General features: G+C 49.9%; 1 protein-coding gene across 2 annotated transcripts in view; it reads right to left on the bottom strand.

Moving 5' to 3' along the window:
- Nucleotides 1-713: 713 nt before the first annotated feature.
- The window catches only part of MED15 (mediator complex subunit 15), a 782088-nt gene continuing 755376 nt past the window's right edge, over nt 714-27425 (bottom strand). For both annotated transcript variants that reach the window (XM_086942779.1, XM_086942780.1), the window contains exon 17: nt 714-2128. In XM_086942779.1, coding sequence (XP_086798905.1) covers nt 1992-2128 — 137 coding nt within the window. In that variant the 3' untranslated portion in view covers nt 714-1991. The remainder of the gene's footprint in view (nt 2129-27425) is intronic.

Below are 27425 nucleotides of genomic sequence, written 5' to 3'. Positions count from 1 at the left end.
CTCGGGCTTATGCAGCTTCAGTGAAGCAAGCTTTCACGGAGTATCAATTCCCTTGAAAAAAAAGGAATGAACCAGGAATAAAATTGTACTAATTCACCCAGAAACAGACTTTGGGATTTCCTTTTGCTGAACCACTCTTACTACTGTTTTCCAATTACAGTGTTTGCCATTACTGGGTATGTTGATTACTCCCAGCTAGAAAACATGCACCTTCATGCAAACATCTGAGCAATTACGACTAATTGGCAGTTTAAGCCTAGGCCACAGACACTCATCATTTCAAATGGAGTAATTGCCTAGATCAAGAAAACTATTGCATTTTGATGCTTATTCCTACAACAATAGAAATGGTCCCTCGAGGTGATATCACAGCCCTACAAGAAGGACTCAGATGGTGACTGATCAGATCCTGTGTGCCTTGGCCCTGACAATCTGCCAGTATTTACACTTCCCTAATTTAGCATTTGTACCCTCCTAAAAATGTAATAAACAGCTGTGTAATAAAGAAAATGAGAAGAAAAACATTGCTTATAAGTGTTGGAAGTCCTCCTCCCAAGGCCACCTAATGGTGACAGACCTTGCCGGCATCTACTTGTAGGGCTATTATAGTCTTGCTTAGACCACCATTTGGTTGTTTCATAAATCAGTAATTTCTAGATGTCCCAAGCTGACTTAGATGTCTCTGCCCTTCAACCTTACTCTAAAGATGTATCTTTTGAAACAGAGGAGAATAAAATGTATTTTTTTATAAACAGAGAAAAAGACATTGCAATAGTGTACAAAATATCAAACATGGCTGCCTCAGTCAGGCTTACATAATACCACCCTGCATTAATGATTCCTTGGTACTCCTCTAAAGGAATGACACCAGAGCTGCATGCTGCAGAAAATCGTGCACATTTGTTTGGAGTCTCTGGATTATTGCACATTTAGAGTTAAATAAAACAGGATAAGTGTGTGCAAAATAAGAGTCTTCCCTTTATTAAAATGTCTCCAGCATGCTGACAGGCAGCAAGTTCGTTTAAATAAAACCCACTTTTGACTCCCTCTGCTTGTCTTGAAAAGGGCCTTCATCTGGCCACAGTTTGAAATGCTCCCAGGCACCAACAGTACACCTTCAATCACACTAAAGAGAAGGAACATGCAGTAATGATACCTTTTGTCTGCCAGGCCCTCAAGGAGCTGCAACTAATATGTACACGTGCATGTGGCGTGAGAGACAGTTCTCAGGACCTGTGCAGCCACACATACATTTTGTAAACAAAACAAAATAAATGACAAAGTGACAAACGCAAGGAAATTGTCACTGTTTTTTCTTTTAATACATATGGCAATACAAAGCCAGTCCAAGTTCCAGATTTTAATGGCATGGAGAAAACTATGCCTGTAGAGCTTGGTCCTCTCCATTTGTGGAGTGGAATAAAGGACACAAGATACCGCTAATACCATCTCCACCCTCCACATTGGTAAAGGGACAAATGAGACTCGAAGGAACTTCTCAATGAAGCTCAGAAGCGCCGTATGCACAAGTCCTCTCCACAAGGGTAGTCAATTTGATCCCTGAGCACCAAGGCTCGGTTTACAGCCCTTTACAGATAAGAATGAAGCTGGGACACATAAGACTTGCTGCAGATGATTTCCATGCAGAACCAGTACTTCTGGTGCACAAGCCTGAAGCATGGGCAAGTAGAATATCCGGCAACATCCAGAAATTATATGAATGGGAGAAAATCCAAGCAGCACACAAGAATTGCCCCCAAACCAGTTTGACTCCCTAATGGAAGTCTACAAATAAATTCTTCTTTGAGAAGACAATATTATCCTCTCAACTCCCCCCAACAATCTGTCAGGCGAACAGAGATGTATAGAGTCAATGCTTGGGGTGGGGGCACCTGGGGTTTCACTGGGGCTAAAAATCAAAGCAGAGAAGCCAACTGAAACTAACATTAGGTTTCCTACTTAACCAGACACCTAGATACAAAAAAGTCTTGTTATGCGGCTGAGAGGCAGGCTTGGCGGATGCTTTGTGCCCAGGTGTTGAGAAGTGCTGTGACTGAATGCTTGTCTGGAAGTTGCAGCAGCTTGGAAGTCATATACCGGTACACAGACTGTAGGAATGGATTGGCCTCTGAAAAGCAAGAAAACAATTTTAGCGAAAAGCAGGCACTCCTGTATTGGACTGCAATTCTAGCTCAGAACAGTGTTGTCTATCTAGAATTGACGAAACATTCTCTTCCTCCAGGAACCGACAACCACTCCCAACCCAGGTCAACCCACTAGACTAATCTTACCCTAACGAAGTAGAACCCAGGTTTATACTAAAACTTAAATACTGTACCCTTCACCTTTACATCCACCTCTATAAGCAACAGATTCTACAGATTTTTGTTTAACAAGTTCTCCAGTTTTATGCCAACTTGTATTACTCTTGTGATATCAGAAGTTTCCGGGCTAGAGTAAAGGAGAGGGGCAAAAGTACATATGTGTATGGGAGAATGACAGGAGACAGAGTGAGGAAGGAGCAGTGAGAAAAGACTCGAGAACAGACTCGATGGGACATCTTCAGAACACAGCTGTAATACATTCGTTTTTGTTTTGCAGTTTTATATAGTGCAAAGATTTAAGTGATTTGTTATGAATAACAGAAGGTTAAGCACATTTCAGGCCTCAAACCTGCTTCTCGGGTTCCAAGTTAAAAGGTCTGGCACTCAGGCCACATCTCCTCCCCTTGTTTCCAAAATCACTTTTTGGCACCTGTTCTGGCTGGGTTCTGCCATGCGTTGACATTTCCTTCCTCACTGTTCAATGGATGTGCAATTCTCTTATGATCTGGAGAAATGATGGCAATGCTGCTGGACTCTTGAGGATCCTGGCCTTTTTTCCAAGCACCACTGGAGTTGCACTTTCTTATCCCAAGACTGCTGGACTGAAACCACAAGACCGATATTGCGTCAACCTGTACTGGGTCCAACCCATAATGACTTTTGTGCTGCCAGTCGTGCACATTCAAGACTCTGGAATGTCTTGACCCAGTTCATAAGCACATGTCCCAAAGTACCGACCTAGAGCTAAGAACTGGAGGCCTGCTTAGTAAGTTACAATAAGCATTTTAGCAGAATCACTGGATTTGTTCCTGTCCAAAAGGAGCTTGAGGCACCCAAGGAATGCAGTTTCTTCTGCCATTTGGGGAAATAGATGTGTTAATTTCAACAGTATCCTCAGTAAAAAAGAAAGTTCGTCAAAGCATTGAGAACACAGGAAGGGAATGAAGTAGAACCCTTCTTTTTATGGAAAAACTCAATAGACTCACAACAAGACCAAGCCTTTTACTTGATCAAACTCTGCCAGAGGTAACAGTAAACATGAACACATTTTCAAGTCACAGGGGGCAGGACCTGAAAGGCAAAGCCTGCAGACGCTCTCGGCTGAACTCCTCAGCTGAGGTCATCCTGTCCAGGAGAGGCATCAGCAGTATCCCAATGAAGCGGGGGGAACTGTGGGTGACCTGATCATGGCCATTCTCCCCCTTCTCGGTAATTGAGGTAGGGCGACAACCGCAGCAATAGCCACCCTTCATTGGAGGAAATAGCGGCCAGGTGTTGCAAGCGGTATAGAAGCCCTGAGGCAACGGGGGTTGCGGTCCCCCTAGGCAGAGGCCACAAGAACTGGGTGTGGCCTCTTGCCACTCACCCCGAGGTAGAAGACTGAACATTACTGGTGCGAGCTGATAAGGAGTGGAGCGTGGGGAAACGATCATGTGGTGTGGCTGAGGACAACGAGCCGGCACGGGGGCAGATCAGGGCATTGGTGGCTCAATCCGCGCGCTGTTGCCCCACTGGTGCACGACACAGGACGAGAGGGCCTCTAGCCACTTATTTTTGAACTTTGCGCTGTGGGGAGGGCCACAGCTGATAGAAGGGCCCCAAGGGGATGATGAGAGTCTCCAGGCTCAAAAGACTGAGCGAGTAGGAGAGGCACAGGAGGGGAGACTGCAGACCCAGGCCTGGGCTGGAGACGGCCTGCAGACTTATCAAGGCCAGCTAAGTGCCTCCCACTTGCTATGCTAAAACAGGTATAGGCGGCCCTGTGGGTGACGCTCCTGTAGAACAAGTTACTTACCTTTGGTAACTCCTTATCAGGTAGAAAAGGCCTAGCAGCAGTTTCCTTACTATAGGAAACTACCCCTTTGTGACAGTCACACCCATTTTTTGTACTGGTATTAATGTTTATCGACTGATGTGCACTGGGACCCTGCTAACAAGGCCCCAGAGCCAGTGCTTTTTCCCTTAAACAAACTACATGTTCAATTGTTAAACCAATTGGCAAGGACTTTAGCACCCCTGTAAGTCCCTAGTAAATAGTACCCCTGGTACATAGGGTATGGGTATTAAGGAGGAACCACAAGGGCTGCAGCATGCATTGTGCCACCTTACGGGACCCACACCCAAATCCATGCAGACTCCCTTTGAAGACTGTGTGAAATGGTGTAAACCATTGTGAAAATACAACATGGCACAATCAATGTGTGCCATGCCTACAGACATTGCACATAATATATCTGTAAGCCACCCCTACAGCAGGGCTTATGCCTTATAGCCCTAAGGCAGGGTGCATTATATTACATGTAAGGTCACATTTGCATGAGCAGATATGCCCCTGTAATGTCTAGTTCCATTGTTAAATATTAAAAGTGATCAGGGAGCCATGTTAAGTATATCTAGTGGGTACTGGTCAATACAAGTTACCCAGCTACATAAAGGCTTCACTGAAAATAATGGTGTTTGGTATCAAACACCTAGTCTTGACAAATCCATAGTGATGTCAGTATCAGATTTGTCCTGACATGTTCACAGTGGGTACCTTAGAGGTGCGCCCTGAATCCTGCTGGTCTTAGTGTGCTGGCTAACTGGTATTGTCCAGCCTGCCACCACATACAAGTTTCTGACCCCCTAAAAGTGAGAGCCCAGGCTCACTAAGCTCAAAAAAAATGCCTGCTAGGGAAGAAGGTGTTTCAACCTCCTCCAGCAGGATGGCTAGTGATTTAGGATATCAAGACCAGAGGCTTCAAAGCCTCTACCGCCTTTGAATGAATTAAAATACTTCACTTAGGCCATAAAGATTTCATAACAATAAAAAAGGCAACAGCAAATATAAAACATAATACACAGCACACTACAGCTCACAATACACCACTCTTGTGGCCCTCCATATATGGACATTACATGCAATAATTCTCTAATTGAACAAGTTACTTACCTTTGGTAATGAATTATCTGGTAGAGACAATATCCAGCTGCAGATTCCTTACCTTTGCATTTCTCAGGTATGACGCTAGATACGGAAACATTTGCTCTAGGAATATATACCCCTTGCGCATGCCATCCGATGGTTCAATTCGGCTCTGCGTGACGTCTCGCTTGCGTTGGTTATGATGTTGCAGTCACCTATATAGGTACCAAACAGGCACGCAGACATTAGTACTTTTAGTCTTTTCCATGCCAGAAGCGCAGAGCCACGAAGTAACTGAAAATGGAGTAAGTCTAGCCCTATCAAAATCAGTCCGCTTCGCGGAGAGGCATGGGTGGCCCTGTAACAAATCTGCAGCTAATTATTGTCTCTACCAGATAATGCGTTACCGAAGGTAAATAACTTGTTCATCTGAAAGAGACTTCCAGCTGCAGATTCCAAACCCTTAAAGTAGCTATCCAAGCCATACACTCCTGACGGTGGGTTGCGGACCAATTCCTCACACTAGGAAGCCCTGCAGTACCAAACTAGCAAGATGCCTGTCCCTGCAGACCAGACTGTCCAGGCAGTAGTGCTTGGCAAATATGTTCAAAGATGCCCACATTGCTGCCGTACAGATGTCCGGGACTGGGACACCCGAGCCAAGTCCATAGTCGCTGTCTTTCCCCTGGTGAAATGGGCCAATAATCTCAGGGGGCTTCTTCTTAGCCAGGGTATAGCAGATCTTATTGCAGAGAACGACCCAACTAGAGATGGTCCTTTACTGCACTGCCCGACTCTTCTTAGATCCCATGTACCCCACAAAGAGTTGGTCGTCCCCCCGTAACTCTCTTGTGCGGTCAAGGTAGAATGACAACGATCTTTGTGGGTCCAGACGCTCCTCTTCCTTAGAGCAATGCGGGGGTGCAAAGTCAGTGGGCGGCCTGATAGACTGCCCCAGACAGGGATTGATGTCACCACCTTCGTCAAAAATGAAGCACGGTTGTGAAGCACCACTTTGTCCGACGACCAAATTATTGCGGCACAACAAAGGGCGTAACAAAGGGCTTGAGCCCTAAAGAGAGAGGGTTAGTCTGGAAGCTGTAAAAAGGCAGATAGAACAGAAAGATGACCCTTAAGAGTACCCAAAGCAGAGGATTGGGGGGGGTCTATGGACCCTTTAGAACACCGGGATGTTACTGCGGAGCAGATGGACTGGGATGTGGAACTTGAAGAGGCCAGTGGACTAGACACTTCCCCAGATGCTGGCATGCTCTCTCCGCCAACTATGGCTACGGAGGAGGGTCATCTTATGCCATGGTGGTCAAGAGAACAGCAGAGGTTCTCGGACTGGAGTTGCCCTCAGTGCAGGTCAAGATTAATCTCCTGACTGAAGTGCCTGGGGCTTCCACCTCTGAACCCTTTTTGCTCTTTAATGAGGCACTTACTGATGTCCTTCTAGGCACGAGGTCTAAGCCTAGCACATGGGCTCCAGTAAATAGGAAAACTGCATGCTGCCATCGCCCAGATCCGAACGACCCAACGTTCCTCAGCCAACACCTCACCCCTGAAAGCTATGTGGTGCAGGCTTCTACCTGCCAGGGAGCATTCCCGTCCATACCTCGGGATAGGGAATCCAAGAGGCTGGAATCACTTGGGTAAAAGATGCTTTCTTCCTCCAGCCTAGCATTGCGGTCGGTGAATACTGCAAGCTTATTGGGCCGTTTCCCCACTCCCTTTGAGAGCCGGTTGTGCAAATGCTGCCACAAGTCCCGGAGGAGGCCTAGGCTGTGCTGTCACGCGGTTAAGGATAGGAGAGATGCATCAAAATTCACCATATGGTATGGCCTCGACATGACTGATTCACTGGGCAGAGTGATTTCATCTACAGTGGTGTTCTAAAGGATCCCAATCCCTTCCCGTGTCCAAAACATCATCAAAATGTTCAGGTTCCCTGGCTTTTATAGACGTTGAAATCGCCGTTCCGACTCATCAGGGATAAGGATGGGGCTGAAACCACCGGGAGGCACAGACTTCGGGTCCGACGCAGGGAAAAGTTGTGATGGCACGACCGACGGCGTCCTGGATCCCCAAGGCCCCACCGGTGCCATGGACAGAGCAGAAGGCATAGAATCCGATGGGGCTCCTTCCAACCCGTAGGGCTGGAGGACTCACCAGAGGGTTAGGCCTCCTCAAAAACGCGGCACATGGCCTTGTAAAATTCTTTAATTTGAGCGGGCGTCTCTTCGGCTATCGGAAAGGGAGGGAGGCTCAAAGTCGCCAATGGCCCCAGCCCTGTAGAACCGTGGCTAGAGCATCAGTGCTCCTTACCTTGTTCGTTGATGGACGACAGTCAAGGCGAAGATGAAGTCTGCTTGGACTTCTTCTTGTGCCTCTTCAAAGTGTCCCGATGACCGAGAGTGGGACGAAGTGGGCTTGGGGCTCCGGGAGTGGTCTTGCAACAACCTCTTCTCCGAACGAGACCAGGACCTCCGCGGAGTCGCGCTGGATAGTTTTGACTACTGGGTCGCAAGGAGCTTCATAGCCTGCACCTGTAAGACCTACGGAGCCATGGCCTGACAGTCCGAGCACAACTTCGAGTAGTGGTCGCCCTCGAGACACCGAAGACAGACCAGGTGAGGGTCAGTTACCGACATATTGCGGTGACAGGCTTGCACGGTTTAAACCCTGTCTTCCTCAAAGACATCCTCGCACACGTCTGTCATGCAAAAGATAAAATCTGGCTCTCCCACCCACCCTGTGCCTCCAAAATTTTTCGTTACCATTGCTCCGGTATTGTTGGAAAGTTTAATCAGTCTTTTTAATAGGTCCCTCTCAGAGGCAGACTTCCCTACAATATGGAAGCTAGCCAGAGTGAGACCTATTTAAAAAAAAAAACAAGGGCCGATCCAAAACTTCTCCTAAATTATCGTCCCATCTCTTTGCTTCCCTATTATGGGAAGATGCTGGAAACCCTTGTTAACCAACAGCTTGTTAACCATCTTCAGAAGCATGGACTTTTAGACTCTTTACAGTCTGGCTCCAGGGCGGCGCACAGTACAGAGACCGCATTGGTCGACGTCACCGACAAGATCAGGTTGGCATTAGACAAACATCAGTCAGTCATCCTCGTCCTGCTAGACCTGTCTGCCACCTTTGACACCATCTCCAACAGCATTTTACAACATCGGCTCTGGGAGAGGACAACTGTTCAGATGGGAAACAGCATTTCATGTGAAAGACCTGTGAAGATGGGAGTGCCACAGGGCTCTATTTTGAGCCAGACACGTTTTAACATGTACATGACCCCCTTGCCTAAGGTGATCAGAGCCTACAGGTTTGATATCATATAGTATGCCGACGATTCGCAGATTCTGGTTACCTTAGGCCCAGACCCTATCGAAAACAAGCAACATTTCCAAAACTGTCTGTCCCATGTGGATCGGTGGATGAGGTCTAACCACCTTCAACTAAATGGTGGTAAGTCGGAGATTATGCTCTTTGGCAAGGCCACAGAAGACTGGGCACATGACTGGTGGCCAGTCAATCTAGGCCACTGCCCAACCATCAAGGAAACGGTCTGCAACCTCAGTTTTTACATGGACAACCAGTTGTCCATGAAAAGCCAAATAAACCACATCATTGGCACATGTTTTGGTGTAATGCGCAGTTTGCGAAGGGTCTTCAAATGGATCCCATTGAGGCGCGGAAGCCATTAGTCCAGGGGCTGATCATAAACAGGATAAGCTACGGCAATGCCTTACTGCTCTCAATAAATGAAAACCTTCTCAACAGGCTTCAGATCCTGCAGAACACAGCTGCTAGGCTTGTTTTAGATCTTCCATATAGATCTTCTGCTCCATGTCTAAAAACCCTTCACTGGCTTCCTGTGAAAAAACTGATTTTTAAAATTCTTTGTCTGACTCATAAAAACATGTACGGAGTTAGCCCAAGATATTGGTTAGGAAAGTTACGTCGGTATCAACCATGGAGGGTACTCGGATCCAGTAATGATGCGCTGCTTACTCCCCTTAGAATTCTAATGGCTAGAAAAGGGGGTAAAGCTTTTTCCTTTCTCGCCCCGCCATCCTGGAACAAAATCCCCTTACATCTACGCTCCATCTCCGACCATAACTGCTTCAGCAAGAAGCTAAAAACATGGCTATTTGATAACTAAGCCAGCAGTTTTCGTTCAGAGCCGTCTGCATGCGCCATGAGACTCTTGGAGTGATGTGTGAGCAATACAAATGTCCCCGACTTGACTTGACACGATGAACAATAACAAAGTCGACAAAAGTTGAAAAAGGCCTGTCAAAAAGCAACTCAGGGGTAGCTCTTCTCCGTATCGGCGCTTAACTGATGCGGAAAGAAAATACATGATGACCGTGTGCCTGGGTGTCCCCTATTTAGGTGACCCCGAAGTCATAACTGATGCGAATGACGCCGACATCACGCAGAGCTGAATGGAGCCATCCGAGGGCGCGCGCAAGCAGTATTGCTCGAGCAAAAGTTTCCGGATCCAGCCTGACACCTGGAAAATTCAAAGGTAAGAAATCTGCAGCTAGAAGTCTCTTTCAGATACATAGTTATCACAGGAATGGAAGCAGCCAAACAATACTCAGACAAAAACCTATACTGCCCACTTTGCCTAAAAGTAAAGCTTGTACTAGATCTCAGTCTGCGCTACAACTACATATAAACAGCAAAACCATACTGTCCAGGATTTAGGCAGGACCAAAGCCAGAGTAGAGGTTTTCTAAGCTTAAAAAAAACTCTTTTCGCTTAATTGCTCTGGGACAATTGCATAATAATTAGGAAATACATAACAGAACCTCACATTAACAGAAGAAAATAATAAGATGTTTCCTGCCAATGTGATGGTACATAGGGATATAAAGTACATGTACAACTAGTCCAAGGCAACCATCTGGTGTTCCATTTCATAAATACATAGTAAAAACTCATTAATTGTCAGTTTATTATAAGGTGTTTCATGCATCTGATAACTTTGTATTCTCCCCAGGCGTCAGTCTGGATCTGGAAATTTCTCAGCAGTACCTCTGCGTGCTGGGTACGGTGTTGTACGGCACCGCAGTGACATCCCCTCCGGCGCGCGGATGTCAGTTTCTTCTTTTCCGTGCTGTAACACGGATCCGGAGAAGCTGTTACTCAGGTAATTTTTTCCAGCCCTGCTTCGACACTTGGTGTGGTGGAGCAGTTTGCCCTTGTCTGATGTCGACAGGTTTCAAACCTTGTGGGTCTTGTAACAGACATATGTCTAGGACGTACCTGCATGCAATTTGTATGTGGTGTTTAGATGAACACCACAACACCAAGGATTGTGGTTCCTGCCAGAAGTGAAAACTGAAGTTGTTGAAGAAGCGGTGTTTCTAACTGATGGTGGCACATCTATTGCAATCCTCGGAGGCTTTCCAGCCTGGGTCTTTTTCGTCCCGGGAAGAGCATGTCCAGGGTCGATCTAGGACATCAGTCGGCGCAGGGCTTGAACCCGGGCATCCCTACCGGCACCGTCGGAGTCGAGAGACTTCGAAAGTAGATCAAAAGGACCGTAAAAAGTTAGTCAAAAATTGACAAGGGTACAACTTTTTCCGGATCTGTTCTTGCTGGCGCGGAAAAAAGAAGAACTGACGTCAGCGCGCGGAGGCGGCATCTAAGTATTCCGATGACGTAATCACAGCGCCCACAACGCCGAACGCGGACAACGCCTACCAACGCGCATGGGTACTACTACGCAAAAAAATTGCGGATCCAGTCTGACGCCTCGGGATATTCTACGGTAAGGAATATCACTAAAGTGTCTCTTTCAGATACCTACACTACTTCGGAGCCTTGTTATTGCACGTTGAATGTTACCATCTATCTGATCCTCTGGTGTCCTATATACCTGTATACCAAGGTACTTAAAGGTGGTGGGGGCAACTGGGATAGAGTATGTGCCAAATCGTATGTGAGTTAAGTGTGGCGCCTATCGGAAGATGAAACTGGTCGACTTTACTGGGGTTTATCGCTAGACCTGACAAATGCTCAAACCTATCAAATATGGCAGATAACGGGTCGCTGTCTGCTGTCAGATCGCGTAGAAATAAGATAATATTATCCGTGTACATAGATATTAGGTGCTGTGTCCCGTCAATAGGGATGCCCATGCAATCCGCTGTTCTCCGAAGGGCTAGGGCCAAGGGTTCAAGAGCAAACACGAACAGTGGGGACAAGGGGTAGCCTTGTCTCGTACCTCTGTGTACCGTGTATCGTTCTGAGATATATCGGCAAGTGCGAGCCCTGGCCGTAGGAGATGTATACAATAGGCGGACCCATTTCAGAAAGTTATCTGGGAAACCAAATTGTTTCAAAGACTCAAACAAATTCCAAGGATAAGGAGTCGAATGCTTGTTGAAGGTCGAGCGCTTTACACCCCGCACGGGGGAGATCGCGTGAAGTACCTGCCACTATAGAGTGCAATCTGCGAGTGTTCAGAGATGTGCTGCAATTCGGAAGGAATCCGCACTGATCCTGGTGAATATGTGTGGGGAGGTGTGATTGTACACGGTTGGCGAGGGCCTTACTTAGAATCTTATATTCGGTGGAGAGCAAGGAGAGAGGTCTATAGGTGGGCATTTCTAGCGCGTCTCGTCCCGGCTTAGGTATGGACGTAACAGGCCCCTAAATAGTGGATTCAGGCAGGTGGCCAGTGTCAAATGCCACCCTGTAGACTGTCTCCAGTACTAGCACTAGGAGTTCCGAGTAGGTTAGGTAAAACTCTACAGGAAGACCATCCATGCCAGGTGTCTTATTACGATTCAGGCTTTTAATCGCTGCCCGCATCTCATGTTGGGTAATGGGGCTGTCAATGTCTTTCTTTGTATCTACCGGAAAGGGGAGTCCTGTAGGAACTCTTCAATCATTGCATTGTCTATTGGCACAGAGTGTCCGCAGTCTGTCTTCCATGTCACAAAGTTTCTGGTGCACCTCCTGTCTGACCCCTACTAGGTGCCCTATTGTCGCCCCCCCTGACCACTACCTTCAGGACGTCCCATTCTATCAAGTTTGAGGAGGCAGTGTTCCAGTTTTCCCTCAAGTAGTTAGAAAGTGTTGGATAATGATGTACGAAAGGGAGCCTCTTCGAGCAGACGTGGATTCAATCTCCAGGTGGGCACCGTTGTCGGTACCCTACCCCAGAGGAGTGAGTTTAGGGGTTTATAATCAGAAAAAGTATAAGCCAGATACTCTAAACCGCCTATTTTAGTGACCACAGATCTGGAGCACAGGAATCGGTCAATTCTAGTATGGAGGTTGTGCATTGGGGAGTAAAAAGACTATTCCTTGTATATAGGGTGGAGACCCCGCCAAGCATCAGATAATGTCCACCCAGGTAGTGAAATGCTCAGCCAATTTACTCGCCTCAGAATCCTGAAGTGGAGGATGTGATCTATCTAATCCTATGTCTAGTACTGCGTTCCAGTCCCCTCCAAGTATCCAAGGAATCCAGTCCCAATCTGCCAAAACCGTACCCAGCCTGTACAGAAACCGGTCTTGTTCAAAGTTTGGAGCGTAAATGCTCCCTAGGACCAACAAAGAACCATCCAGAGTGTAAAAGACAAATGTGAAGGGAGTGGTAATGTGAACATATTCCTATGGTAAGCCCTGAGTAACCAGGAACCCCCCAGTCCCCAGTTCTGGTCTTCAACTGCATCGAGTTTGTGGAATATTCAAATAAGGGTCACAACCATGAAACCCAACCCCCGGTGTACTATCAAGGAATGACTGTTTGCGACCTAAAGAACGCAGCTGCAAGTCATAACAAAAATTCCAACACCAAACATAACCTCCGCAATAATATAAATGTTTGCATCAATAGTTCCTAGTGATAGCGGTTCGGCATCTATAGTCAATTATCTATTATGTCATTTGCTGCTCTAGGCGTGATGGTGGGGGAACAGGATTGCACTGTGTTCAGAATCTGAATGTAATGTACTGTCCTCTGAGTCGGTTGTGGTTTTGTGCGAGTCCTCTCGAAAGGCACCAGCCACCGCAAGCGCCCCTTCCTGGTCTCTCCTCTGTTGTTCTCGCGAGGGGCCAGCACCTCCACTCCCCCGGCTGGATCTCAAGGAGCGGCGAGCATCGAGCTCAAGGATACCATCCGAGCCTTGCGTAGACATCTCCAGAGCACTGGCCTGGCTAGATCCTTTGCACATCACCTCCATCTATTCTTCAACGTCTATTGGACTCTTAAAAAAGGAAAATGCTACTTACCAGTATGCATCTGTTCTTGGTATGTAGAGCTGCAGATTCGTACACTTAGCATTAGATCGCCACCTGGTGTTGGGCTCGGATGATTGCAGGTTGTTGTCTTCTTGGAGAAGTCTTTGTAGTCACGATATAGGTGACCCCCCGCCCCCTGGAAAATACTGCGCAAGGGCATCGGCTCCATCCTTAGATTGTTTTTCGCCATGATGGGAATTGATGGAGTTAGTAAAGATACAGTAAGAAAAAAAGGATGTCCATGCTTGTGCATCTAAGTAAGATGAGAACTGGAATGTATACAGGCCCGGGGAGGCGGGAGGGCGTGTATGAATCTGCAGCTCTACATGCCAAGAACAGATGCATACTGGTAAGTAGCATTTTCCGTTCGAGGAATATGAGCTGCAGATCGTACACTTAGCATCGATTGTACAGCAGTGTCTCCCCTAGCGGAGGTCGCCTGTGTCCATTGCAGTAGTCTGAAATAATGTTCTAAGGACAGAGTGGCCTACTTGCTGCTTGGCTTGCACATCAACACAATAGTGTTTACGAAAGGTGTGTGGTGTAGACCATGTTGCTGCCTTGCATATGTCCTCTAATGGTATATTTCCTAAGAAAGCCATAGATGCTCCTAGCTTGCGCGTGGAGTGTGCTCTAGGAGGAACTGTTGGTGTGCGTTTAGCTTTTTGATAGCATATCTGTATGCACTAAACAATCCACCTGGCAATCCCACCCTTAGAGATAGGGTTGCCATTGTGTGGAGGAGAGAAAGATACAAACAATTATTTTGTCTTTTTAAAGGATTTAGTTCTATCTATGTAGTATAGCAGAGCTCTTTCAACATCTAACGTGTGCAAGGCCCTTTCTGCTACCGATTCTGGGTTTTGGGAAAACACAGGTAACACTACAGATTGGTTCAAATGAAAAGGAGTGATAACCTTTGGAAGAAAGTGTGGGTTAGATCTGAGAACCACTTTATTAGTATGTATTTGAAAAAATGGTTCTTGTACAGTGAACAATTGTATTTTACTTACTCTTCTGAGAGAGGTGATGGCAACCAGGAAAGTAGTTTTCCATGTGAGAAATTGCAGTTCACATTTATGCAGAGGCTCAAAAGGGGGTCCCATGAGTCTCGTAAGGACCACATTTAGGTTCCATACAGGAGAAGGTTGCAGTCTGGGAGGGATTATTCTTTTTAATCCTTCCATAAATGCTTTGATTGCAGGTACCCTAAAAAGAGACAAGTGTTGTCTGTTTTGTAAATAGGCTGCAATTGCTGCAAGATGTGTGCGTATGGAAGAGTATGCCAAATTAGACCAGGTAACAAATGATATTTTGGATGGAAGCATCCAGTGGATCAATGTGATTATGTTTGCAATATATTGCAAATCTTTTCCATTTGGCGGCATAACACGCTCTAGTAGTGGTCTTCTCGCATCCTTAATAATATTCATGCAGTCTGGTGGTAGGTTAAAATAACCAAACTCTAAGACTTCAGGAGCTAGATACCCAAATTCAGTTGGTTCGGGTCAGGGTGTCTGATTTCTCCATGGTTCTGTGTTAACGCACAAGTTACTACTTGTGTAACGATATATCTGTAAGAGACATTAGTTAGTGATAGATTCCTTACCTTAGAATATCCCCAGGCGTCAGACTGGATCCGGAAAGTTTTGCGTAGCAGTACCCTTGCGCGTCGGCAGGCGTAGTCTGCGGCTCCGCGTCCGTCGTAGCCGTCGTGGGCGCCGTGATGACGTCGTCGGAGTACTTAGATGCCGCCTCCGCGTGCTGACGTCAGTTCTTAGCCACAGCTTTTCCGCGCCAGAAGCGCAGAGCCATGACAAATACCGACACTGGTGCCAAGAAACTAGGGCCCTGAAAGGGGATAACCTTAACCCTAGATATCGGTTCGCAGAACGAGGAGGATGGGTGGGTCGGTAAGGAATCTATCACTAACTAATGTCTCTTACAGATATATCGTTACACAAGTAGTAACTTGTGCATCTGAAAGAGACACGTTAGTGATAGATTCCTTACCTTAGAATAGATACCCCAGCAATACCATCCCCGTGGTGGTGGGTCTGCGAACCAATAACTACACCAGAAAGTCCTGGAGGACGGAGCGGCCAAAGTAGCCGTCCCTCCGGACTTGACTGTCCAGGCAGTAGTGTCTAGCAAACGTGTGCAGCGAGGCCCACGTAGCTGCCTGGCAAATGTCCTGCAAGGGCACACCTCGGCCCAAGGCAGTTGTAGTGGCCGTGGCTCGAGTGGAATGAGCCCGCAGCCCAACAGGTGGTTCCTTCTTAGCCAAGGAGTAACACGCCTGGATGCACATGATAATCCATCGAGAGATGGTCCTCTTGTGCACCGCTTTCCCTTTCTTAGCGCCCGCGTACCCAACAAAGAGTTGATCATCCACCCGGAACTGGCGTGTGCGATCCAGATAGAACGAGAGCGCACGTTTTGGGTCCAGAAGGTGGAGCCTCTCCTCCTCTCTCGAGGGGTGCGGAGGCGGAAAGAAGGTGGGCAACGTGATGGACTGCCCAATGTGGAAGGCCGTGACCACCTTTGGCAAGGAGGGCCTAGTCCTCAAAACAACCTTGTCTGGATGGACTGACAGGAAAGGAGGCTTGCAAGAGAGGGCCTGGAGCTCACTCACTCTCCTTGCAGAGGTGATGGCTACCAGGAAGGCAGTCTTCAAAGAAAGAAGGCGAAGTGGACAGTTATGAAGTGGCTCAAAGGGAGCGCACATCAGAAACGTGAGAACCAGGTTCAAGTCCCACTGAGGCATCACGAAGGGAACAGGAGGAAAAATATGAGTGATGCCCTTCAGGAAACGATTTACGATAGGGGACTTGAACAAAGAAGGTTGGCCAGGCAGCCTCAGAAAGGCTGAAAGAGCCGAAAGATAGCCCTTGAAAGTGCCCAGAGCAGAGCGCTGCTGGGCAAGAGAAAGAAGGAAGAGGAGAACTTCAGAGAGAGGGGCATTGAGGGGATCCACAGCCTTTGCTGTGCACCATGCCACAAATCTGTTCCACTTGCAGGCGAATACCGTCTTTGTGGAGGGACCCCTGGCTGCCAGAATGATGTTGCAAACTTCAGGAGGCAAGTCAAATGGCCTCAACTGTCGCCGCTCAATCTCCATGCATGGAGGTGGAGACTGGACAGGTTCGGGTGGAGGACCGTCCCCTGCTGCTGCGACAGAAGGTCCTCCTGAAGAGGCAGACGAATCGGGGGATCGACTGACATGCTGAGTAGCTCGGGATACCAGTACCTTCGTGCCCAGTCCGGAGCCACAAGGATGACCTGTGCCCGGTCGCGCTTGATCTTCTTCAGCACTCTGGGCAGAAGAGGTATAGGCGGAAAGGCGTACAACAGACCGCAGCTCCACTCGCGACGAAAAGCGTCTCCGAGCGAGTGCCGCCTTGGAAATTCCAACGCGCAGAACTGATGACATTGCGCGTTCTCTTCGGTGGCGAATAGATCTAACCAAGGCTCTCCCCATTGCAGAAAGAGGCCTTGCGCCACGTCCGAGTTCAGACGCCATTCGTGATCCATCGAGCACAGACGGCTGAGTTCGTCCGCCCTGGCGTTCAGAGAACCGGCCAGGTGTTGAACCACCAGAGTCACGCCCTGATGTTCCAGCCATTGACAGAGACGCAGAGCCTCCTGGCAAAGGGTCCACGACCCCACTCCGCCTTGTTTGTTGCAGTACCACATGGCGGTGGTGTTGTCGGTGAACACCTGCACTGCACTCCCACGGACAGACGGGAGGAATGCTTTCAGTGCCAGACGAATCGCCCGCAGCTCCAAAAAGGTTGATATGGAGCCGGGACTCCGCCGGAGACCAGAGTCCTCTGATCTCCGCCTCTCCCAAGTGGCCTCCCCAGCCCTGGAGGGACGCGTCCGTCACAACTACGTGCTCCGGTTGGGGAAGGGAGAGGGATCTGCTGTTGACCCAATTGCGGTCCGTGAGCCGCCACTGCAGCTGTCTCGCAGTGCCCTCCGAGATCAGGACATGGTCGGACAGGTTGCCCCGGTGCTGGGCCCACTGAAACTTCAGGTCCCACTGCAGAGCCCGCATCCGCCACCGTGCGTGATGCACCAGAAGGATGCAGGAGGCCATCAGCCCCAGAAGCCGCAGCGTCAACCTGACCGAAACCCGGGATAACGGCTGGAAGACCGGAATCAGAGCCTGTATATCCCGGACCCGCTGTTCGGGCGGGTAAACCCGAAACTGCGCCGAGTCGAGAACCGCTCCGATGAAAAGGAGCTTCTGAGAGGGGCACAGGTGTGACTTCGGCACGTTGATGGAAAATCCCAGCAGGTGCAGGAGATCCGCCTTAGTCTGGAGGTGGCTGACGACTGCCTGGGGCGAGCCCGCCTTCAACAACCAGTCGTCTAGGTAGGGGAAGACTGAGACCCCTAACCTGCGCAGATGAGCTGCGACCACCGCCATCACTTTCGTGAACACCCGTGGGGCGCTGGTAAGGCCGAAGGGGAGCACGGTAAACTGAAAGTGCTCGAGGCCTACCGTGAACCGCAGGTAACGTCGGTGGGCCGGCAGGACGGGGATGTGGAAATATGCGTCCTGCAAGTCCAACGCTACCATCCAGTCTCCTGGGTCTAGGGCAGCCAAGACCTGAGCCAGTGTCAGCATTTTGAACTTCTCCTTCCGGAGGAAGCCGTTGACGTTCCTCAGATCCAAGATAGGGCGTAGGCCCCCTTTGCCCTTCTTGGGTACCAGGAAGTAGTGGGAGTAGCAACCACGTCCTACTTCTGGCCCAGGAACGCGCTCGATGGCCCCCTTGGCCAAGAGGGCCGAAACTTCCTCCTGCAGGAGCCGCAAGTGATCCCCCGATACGCGGTGGTGTTGCGGTGGCATGGCTTGAGGGGTCGTCTCGAAGGGGAGGGAGTAGCCCCTTCGGACGATCTGCAGCACCCACCTGTCCGAAGTGACTGTGCGCCAGTGAGAGAGGTGATGGCGAACCCTGCCTCCCACTGGCGTCACATGGGCCGAAAAGCACGGACGAGGAGTGTTTAGAGGCGGATGCTGCGTGGGCAGGTGTGGACTGGCTCCGCTTGTTTCCCCGACCGCCTCCACGGCCGCCGCCGCGCTGGACGACAGTTTGCGGCAAGTGGCTGGCGGCACGTGTGGGGACGCCCCTTCCTTGGCCACGAAAGGAGCGAAAGGCACCCACTTGCTGGTGCGGGGCCGAGAGGCCCAAGGACTTGGCCGTAGCCCTGGAGTCCTTAAAGCGCTCAAGCGCGTGGTCTGCCCGGTCGCCAAAGAGGCGACGGCCATCGAACGGCATGTCCATGAGAGTATTCTGGACGTCTGCCGAGAAGTTGGCGGATCTCAGCCAGGCGTGGCGTCGTATCGCCACCGTCGTAGCCATCGCTCTGCCCAGCAAGTCAGTAGTATCCAGTCCGCACCTGTATGAATACTTCGCTGCGTCCCGGCCATCCACTAGGGCTTGGCCGAGTTTGGCCCGTACCTCCAACGGACACTCTGGTAGCACTTCCGCCACCGTATAGAATGGGTGTAACGGCCCAAGAGGCATGCGGTGTTGGAAGACCGCAGTCCCAAGCTAAGGGACGAGAACACCTTCTTGCCATAGGCCTCGTACCTCTTGGATTCCCGATCGGGGGGAGCCGTCGGGAAGGCGGTCTGGGAGTTAGAGGCCTGGATAACCAGACTCTCGGGGGTGGGGTGGGTGGACAGGAAAGATGGGTCGCCCGGGGCCGGGCGGTGGCGTCAGGCCACGTTCCTATCTACAGGCGAACCTGTAGCGGGCCTGGACCAAGTGCCCAAAAGAACGTCTGTCAAGGCCTCATTAAACGGCAGCAGAGGCTCCATGGAGCATGACTGCGGCTTAAGGACCTCAGTGAGGAGGTTACTCTTCACGGCCGCGACGGGGAGCTCAAGGCCTAAGGCCTTAGCAGCCCTCATCAACACCACACCATATGTCGCGCCCTCCTCCGAAGCCACGGTAGGAGGAGAGACGAATCCAGTGTCTGGAGAGGTGTCCAGGCCACTGGCCTCCCCAAGGTCTCCGGTCCAGTCCATGTTCGACTGACATTCCCTTGTCAGAGGGTCCTCAGACCCCTCCCAATTCTCCTCTTCCCCCATCTCCTGAGACTCAGGGTCATAAGCGAATGAGGACGGTTCATAGAGATGAAAATCTCCGAACGGCGTCGAGATCAGCGCCGATAGGCGTCGTCCCGACGTCCGAACCGATTGAGAGGAGGCATCGGGGACGGCGTCGGCCGAGGCCGACGCCGGAGGGGACACCACACAGACCGACGCCGGGGGGGGTCGTAAGGTCCACCGGTGACGATCCAGCGCCCGACGAGGGCCAGCGGTACCCTGCGGCGACGGGCCCGAAGGCACAGACGACGCCGGAGCCGCTGCACCGTCGAGCCCGAGGGCAGCGGCGGCATCGCGGGGCCCTGCGGCGCCGGGCCCGAAGGCGCCGGCGGCATCGAGGCCGAAGCACCCGACGGCGTCGGGGTCAAAGCCCCCGACCCACTAGGGCCCCCAGACGGGTTCACTGGGCCCAAAGGGGCCGCGGCACCCGTCGGAGGAGAAAGGGACCTCATGGCCATGAGGAAGCGCTCGATCTCCTCCGGCGTCGCGTTCAGCCCAGGGACCGGGGGGTATGGGGCCGAATGCGGCGCCCGCGACTCACGAGGAGCCGCGTGGGCGGTGTCACTCGAACCCCCGGCCACGTTGTGCGAGCGTCGGGGGGAGTCAGAAGAGCGATGATGTCTTTTCGACTTCTTATGCTTCTTACCTGACGTCTTGGACCCGGAGGAGTGGTGCCGACTCCCGGAGCTGTGACGGCTCCGTCCCCGCGACCTGTCCCTCGACCTCCCGTGGGACCGGGACCTCACACGGCGCGGGGCCGACTGGCGGATCTCAAGTCGCCTGCGGACCGCTCCCGCCTGGCCTTCCTCGAGAGGGCCCGACAGTCGGAGCAGGCCTCGTCGTCATGGTCGGCGCCCAAACACATCAGGCACAAGCGGTGTGGATCCGTGACCGACATGGTACGGTCGCACTCGTCGCAATGCTTGAAGCCGGGCATCCCTAACGGCACCGTCGGAGTCGTAAGACTTCGAAAGGGGATCAAAAAGTGACTAGGGAACTGCTCTTTCCAGATCTGCGCTGGTTGGCGCGGAAAAAAGAAGAACTGACGTCAGCACGCGGAGGCGGCGTCTAAGTACTCCGACGACATCACGGCGCCCACGACGCCTACGACGGACGCGGAGCCGCAGACGACGCCTGCCGACGCGCAAGGGTACTGCTACGCAAAACTTTCCGGATCCAGTCTGACGCCTGGGGATATTCTAAGGTAAGGAATCTATCACTAACGAGTCTCTTTCAGATATCAAGGGTGTGACCTGTAAGTTTTGATGTGGAACCAGGGAGAGATCTAATAGCGTGGTGAGACTGTTTGAGCTTGCGTACCACTAGTGGAATGAGGGGGAGAGGCGGAAAGCGTACGCAAATCTACCTGACCAGTTCATCCATATTGCATTGCCCTCTGACCTTGGGTGTGGGAACCTGGCGGCGAAGGCTGGGTATTTTGCATTTTCGTGGGAGGCCAACAGGTCTATGTGTAGGTGCCCCCACTGTTGAAGAACTAGTGGATGCAGTTCCCATTCGTGAATCTGTTGTGACTGCTGACTCAACAGATGCGCTATCTGATTGTGAACTCCTGGAAGGTGTTCCGCTAACAGATATATGTCTTGAGGAAAGGCCCATCTCCAAATGTTCTGAGCGAGCTGGGACAGTTGCAGAGAGTGTGTCCCCCCCTGTTTTTGTATATAGTACATTGCTGTCATATTGTCCGTCCAGATTAAGACAGCCTTGTTCTGTACTTAAAGTTGAAAGGTTTTGAGTTCTAAGAATATTGCTAGCAACTTTAGATGGTTGATATGCAACAGCTTGTGTTGGTTGAACTAGTTACACAACCCGGAGAAATACGCGGCAACGCTGCACCGCAGACTTGAATTGGGCATTTCTCTTCACACGAAGTGAGTCGTACCCGACTCGTGGCTACATAAAAGTAGCATGAAGCCCCGTGAGACCTTTAATTGAAATGTACTAACACACGAACACGCCCTACATGAAGTTGTCGTGGTGATCCAACACACAAGACCGGGACAACCGATAATTACCTTACACAGGGGTCGGCAGCTTCTTCCTTGATATTTCTTCGTCTACGGTCACGGGCCAGGCTGGGTCGGAAGTATCACCAGCTGAGCAACCTTTTGGTGTAACACAGCCATATATAGCCCTGAGGATTCGCAATAGCGATGAAACACGTGTCGGCTGGCTGCTGTACTAAATAAAGGACTCCATCGGACCACTCCAACTGGAGATTGCTACATCTCTCTGTCGCTTTATACATTGTATATGTGTTTGAATGTTACCTTACATACGTTTTACTTTTGAGTGCATTGGGTATACCTGTAGCTTTTGTTGGTTTTTCCATCGACCTTGAGTCGTGCGGTGTAAGAGATGGGCTCCCCATCCTGTGAGGGATGCGTCTGTTGTGAGCACTATTTGTGGAACAGGCTCGAGGAACGTCCGTTCTCTTGTCAAGTTTTTGGTGTTCCACCATTGCAGAGAGCGATGCGTACGGCTGTCTACCAACACCAGGTCTGTGAGCGGTCTGTGAGGCTCCCGGGGGGTCAGCCTTTAAACAGGCGCCTCCGGGCGCTCCTCGCACGTCACGGGCGTGCTTCCGCCCCAGGGGCTGCTGGGGAGTGTAGTCTGCTGGTCTGGACTACCTCCCGGCGTTGCGCTGTTTCTGCCGTTTCCCTCACGGCTCTGGCCCGATGGCGTGCCTCAGGTAAGTTTCGGTGTTCTTTCTGTAGAAGTGCTAGGACTTCTTGTTAAAGCAGAGTCAGGTGATCTGTAGACATAGGAAGCTGCCTGGGTGGTATGTTTGGGGAGGTTGCTGTAAGTTCTAGGCAGTAGCCATGTTGGATAATCTGTCTCACCCACCTGTCCGTTGTTATGGAGTTCCAGACAGGCAGGAACTGTGTTAATCTGCCCCCCACAGGAGTGGAATGCTGTTGGGGGAGCAGAGGAAAGCCACTGTTTAGTTGTGGAGGAGGAGCGATTGCTGTTACCGCGTCCTCCTAGGTCGTAGCGAGACCTATTGCAGTCAAACCAAAAAGCTGAGGATTTGTAGGTGCCCGTGCTCGTGAACGCGCTTCTATCCCCCTGCCTTGCTCTTCAAAGGCTCCCCTTACCATTTGCTCCTGCTTCCCCGCCCACTGCTTCACACTTCACGGCAGCCAGGCCGTGACTCGCATTTTTTTTCTCTGTGCCCTCACCTCTCCAGCCCCTCCCTACTCGCCGTGCTCCTTGCTTCCAGCCCAGGCCAAACTCATGCCTTCAAAACATGACAGCATTGTACAGCCTGGCCGCCTTTTGGTCTCCATCAGTGTGTTAAAGTGCATGTTCCCATGCACGAGCTTGCCATTTGATCAGGCATTTCTCCTCCCCCTAATTAGTCACACCTGCTGTTGCTGCCCACGGCCGGCCGTACTTTGTCTCGCATTTCTCCTCCCCTCCCCTCCTCCCCACAGAAATGCCAAGAGCTTGTTAACGATGCTTTCTCTGCTGTAGCTGTATACCAAGTGAGAAGTGGGCCGTTTCAGAATGTAGACACTTCAGTGGCTGGTTCTTGAAGAGCCTTTCTCTCCTGTAATCCTCACTTGCAAAGAGTGATTGGGCAATTTAACTTGTCATCAGAATAGGTTGAGACCGATCTTTTAAGCAGTCTGATTCGCACACCATGCTGTGCGAATGCCCTGCAGCAACACTGTCGGAGTATAGCTTCATCTTGAAAAGCATTATATCGGCATTTCTCATATATACCCACTTAACAAGAGCTGGAGTTGACCTGAAGCTGGAGTATATCCCCTGCGTGCTTTTACCGACCATTGAAAAGGCTGATTGGCCCTGAACTGGTGGTTGTCTTTAGGCCATTACCACGTTTTTAAACCAAGTTTGTGCCGAGATATACCGTTGTTTGTCTTAAGTACTTCGGAACCAAGCTTTCCAGGAGCTGTTTGTTGACAACTTTTGCAAGCAAGCTAGTCGACACACTCTCTTTCTTACACACGCCCTCTGAGGCGCTCATTCACACATGTGCACATACTTTCACGCACACTCCCGCTCAGACAATCATGAAGACTCTCTAACACGCACTTTTTCTTTGTTTCATCCTCTCTCTTTGTTTCACCCTCTCTCTCACTATTTCCCATGGTAATAATTTCTTTGTTCCTCTTTCTCGATATGTCACATCATTGCTTATTTCTCTCTTTCACACAAATATACACACACTCGTTCACACCTGCACTCTCGCACTCTTCCCTTTACTCTGCCTTCCACTTTATCTCTCGCAATCTCTTTTCTCTAGACTCTTTCTGACTCTCTCGTAGTCTCTATCTACACTGTCTGTTCACACTGTTCGCCTCTGTCTCTGCGATTTGATGGCTCGCTGTGTGAAATGTGCTCGCCTGCCCAGCCGTGTTTCTCTAGCACATGCCAAGGAGAGTTTGGCAGTATGCAGATGACATTTCATCTCCGAATCCCTGTTGCGCCCATCTTGAACTTCCAGATACTCGGTAATCATTGCAAATGAGAAGCTCGGCTCCTCTTTCCCTCTCCAGTACAGATGCTCCCCGCAGCCCTACCAACCCAACTCTGTTTGGATTCCAGTGTCACTTATATCATTAACACACAACTCGGGCACCAACTTAGACACAAGCTCTTCCCTACACAATTCATTATATCTTTTTGTTTTCACCACGATAATAATAAATACACAATGTTGGTCATGCTAAAAACAATTTCAGCTAACTACTGTTTAAAGCAGACCGCATAAACGTAGTGCTGTCCGTGGAAAGGGAGGGCAGCTGAGACTGGGTGCTGCAAAAGATGCCCTGCGTTAGCGAAGAAGATGCTCCAAGCTACTTCAAGAGGGGCGAGGATGGGAGAGAGGATGTCTCAGCTGCATTCACGCTGACAACAGTGCATCTAACTTTAGAGAGGCTAGGGTAATGACCCCCGTCCCCCTCCCCCCGACTATACTTTTCTGACATCAGATTTCTGTGTTGCCTTCTTTCTAGCTCTGTCTCCCGTTTGCCACTGTACAAAATGTTCTCATAAAATATTGATGGTTTGAACAGTATTTTTTTTATTTCCAAAACGATTCTAGTCTTGTTGATGCAAGAAAGAAATGTGTTTTGTAGTTTGTGATAACTGGTATTAGAAAAGAAGGTTTTCAGATCACTTTGTCCCTATTATGTCTTTTTGTGAGACTGTTTTACGTGTAAAAAAACACAAAGTTAAAGTTTTATTGATGGTGGTGGAAATAATTTGTTCATATTGGAATTTCTTATTTCGACGGGGGTGTTTGGCTTTCTAAAAGTACCATTATCACAGTTTTTAGACATGAAAAAGTATGTGATAGTAAGATTTAATTTATTTGCAAATTGTTTGGAATACCTAGAAATGCTCTTTGTAATATTTACTGTTTAAAATGGTGTAGATACATGGCGTCAAACATCCACAAGCATCAAACATCCACCAGCGTCAGGCATCCACAGGCGTCAGGCATCCACAGGCGTCAGGCATCCACAAGCGTCAGGCATCCACAAGCGTCAGGCATCCACAAGCGTCAGGCATCCACAAGCGTCAGGCATCCACAAGCGTCAGGCATCCACAAGCGTCAGGCATCCACAAGCGTCAGGCATCCACAAGCGTCAGGCATCCACAAGCGGGAGGCATCCACAAGCGGGAGGCATCCACAAGCGGGAGGCATCCACAAGCGGCAGGCATCCACAAGCGGCAGGCATCCACAAGCGGCAGGCATCCACAAGCGGCAGGCATGCACCAGAGTCCCGCATGCACAAGCTTCAAGCATTCACAAACATCAGACATCCACAAGCGTCAGACATCCACAAGCATCAGGAATCAATAAGCATCCACAAGCTTCAGGCATCAACAAGCATCAGGCATCAACAATGAAATGAAATGAAAATGAGATTTGTAAAGCGCTACAGTTGCCCTGAGGCGTCCAGGCGCTGAAACTAAAACAGAAGATGCCCTCAGAAGAACAGGAAGTTACTAGTTACTGAAACAAAAAGGTTTTGAGCTGTTTCCGGAAACTAGTTAAGTTGGAGTTATCTCGCAACTGCAAAGGGAGGGTGTTCCACCGTTTTGACACATTGTACGAGAACAAGCGTCCTCCTGCTCTGGCTCTAAAGATTCTAGGAATCTTGGCCAGTGATGCAGTTGAGGATCGAAGCGCCTTGTTGGGAAGGTAAGGAGAAATCTGAGAACAATTAATTTCTGGACCCATTTTCCAGAGGGTCTGGTGAGCAATGCACAGAGCTTTGAACTTCACTCTGTCCCTAACAGGCAACCAGTGTAGAGTTCTTAGGCCAGTTTTTATTGAAGTCCTTCGTGGGACTCCCAATAGCGCACGGGCAGCACAATTTTGGGTGCGCTGGAGTTTTTGCAAGGTGTAGTCTGGTGCTCCGAGATAGAGGGCGTTATTAAAGTCCAGGCGGGATTGGACAAGGCCCTGTATGATTATTTGTCTGGCCTCAAATGGAAGGAGGGGGAGAATTTTTTTGATCACCCTAAGGCGGCCAAACCACGTGGCCGACACCTTGGTGGCCTGTGTATTGAGGCTCAACGACTTGTCTAGCCATACACCCAGACTTTTGATGTTATCTCTGGGGCCTGGAGCCGCACCCATGCTCGCGGGCCATTTCAGCTCCAAAATAGAGGGGGCCGCCGGGCCCAGGAGCATGAGCTCGGTCTTGTCGTCGTTGAGCTTCAGACATGAGCTCATCATCCAGCTCTTTACATCCTCCAGGCACGCCGCTAGATTGGGCGGTGACTGGAGGCCACTCTTCTGCGCAAGGGAGACCACCAGCTGGGTGTCGTCCACATAGGAGATGATGTTGATACCATGCGGACGAACAATCCCAGCCAGCGGCCTCATGTATGCGTTGAAGAGCGTAGGGCTCAAGGATGAACCCTGCGGGACTCCGCACCCCAAAGGCCTGCTCAATGACACGGATGTGCCGTCAAAGACCTGGAAGGTTCTGTCCGATAGAAAAGACTCAAACCAGACCAGGGCTTCTCCGGACACTCCTAGGTCGGCGAGACGGTTCATCAGAATTTTATGATGTACTGTGTCAAACGCGGCACTCAGATCGAGGAGGATTACTGCCACTGATCCCCCCCGATCCAAGATCCGTCTCGCCTCCTCAGTCACAGCCATTAGAGCAGTCTCTGTCCCATGTTTTGGGCGAAAGCCCGTCTGGGAAGCATCGAGGAGGTGGTTTTCCTCGAGGAATTTCGTCAGAATGGTGTTGACATGCTTCTCCAGGATCTTAGATGCCCATGGGAGCGGAGAAATCGGGCGGTAGTTGCTAGGGTTAGCTGGATCGAGGGAAGGTTTTTTTAATAGGGCTCGTACCATTGCATGCTTCCATGTCGCGGGTACCATCCCACTCAAAATGGAAGAGTTCAATAATTCCAGGAGAGTAGGGAGAATGGTTTTACTGGCCAACCCCAGCGAGCCCGGTGGGGCTGGGTCACACGGAGAGCCGGATTTTATTTGTTGTGCTTGAGACTCCAATGTTTCCAGTTTCAACAATGGAAAAGACTCCAGCTTATTGTCCGTGTCCAGAACTGAGTCCAAGCGTTGTGAAAGTGAATCAATAGCTGGAACAGGAAAGGAGAGGTAGATTTTATTCACTTTTTGAAAAAAGAAATCCACCAACTTGTTGCATTTAGAAGGGGAACTACTATTATCTATGGCAGGCGGGGAGGGTTTTATCAGGGAGTTTACTATACGATATATTTCTTTCGGCTTAGATTTAGCCGTTGTTATTTTATC

The sequence above is a fragment of the Lissotriton vulgaris genome, chromosome 11, assembly GCF_964263255.1.
Source record: "Lissotriton vulgaris chromosome 11, aLisVul1.2, whole genome shotgun sequence".
NCBI lineage: Eukaryota > Metazoa > Chordata > Amphibia > Caudata > Salamandridae > Lissotriton > Lissotriton vulgaris.
The sequence above is the reverse complement of the archived record's forward strand: the minus strand, read 5'-3'. Positions and strand labels throughout refer to the sequence as shown.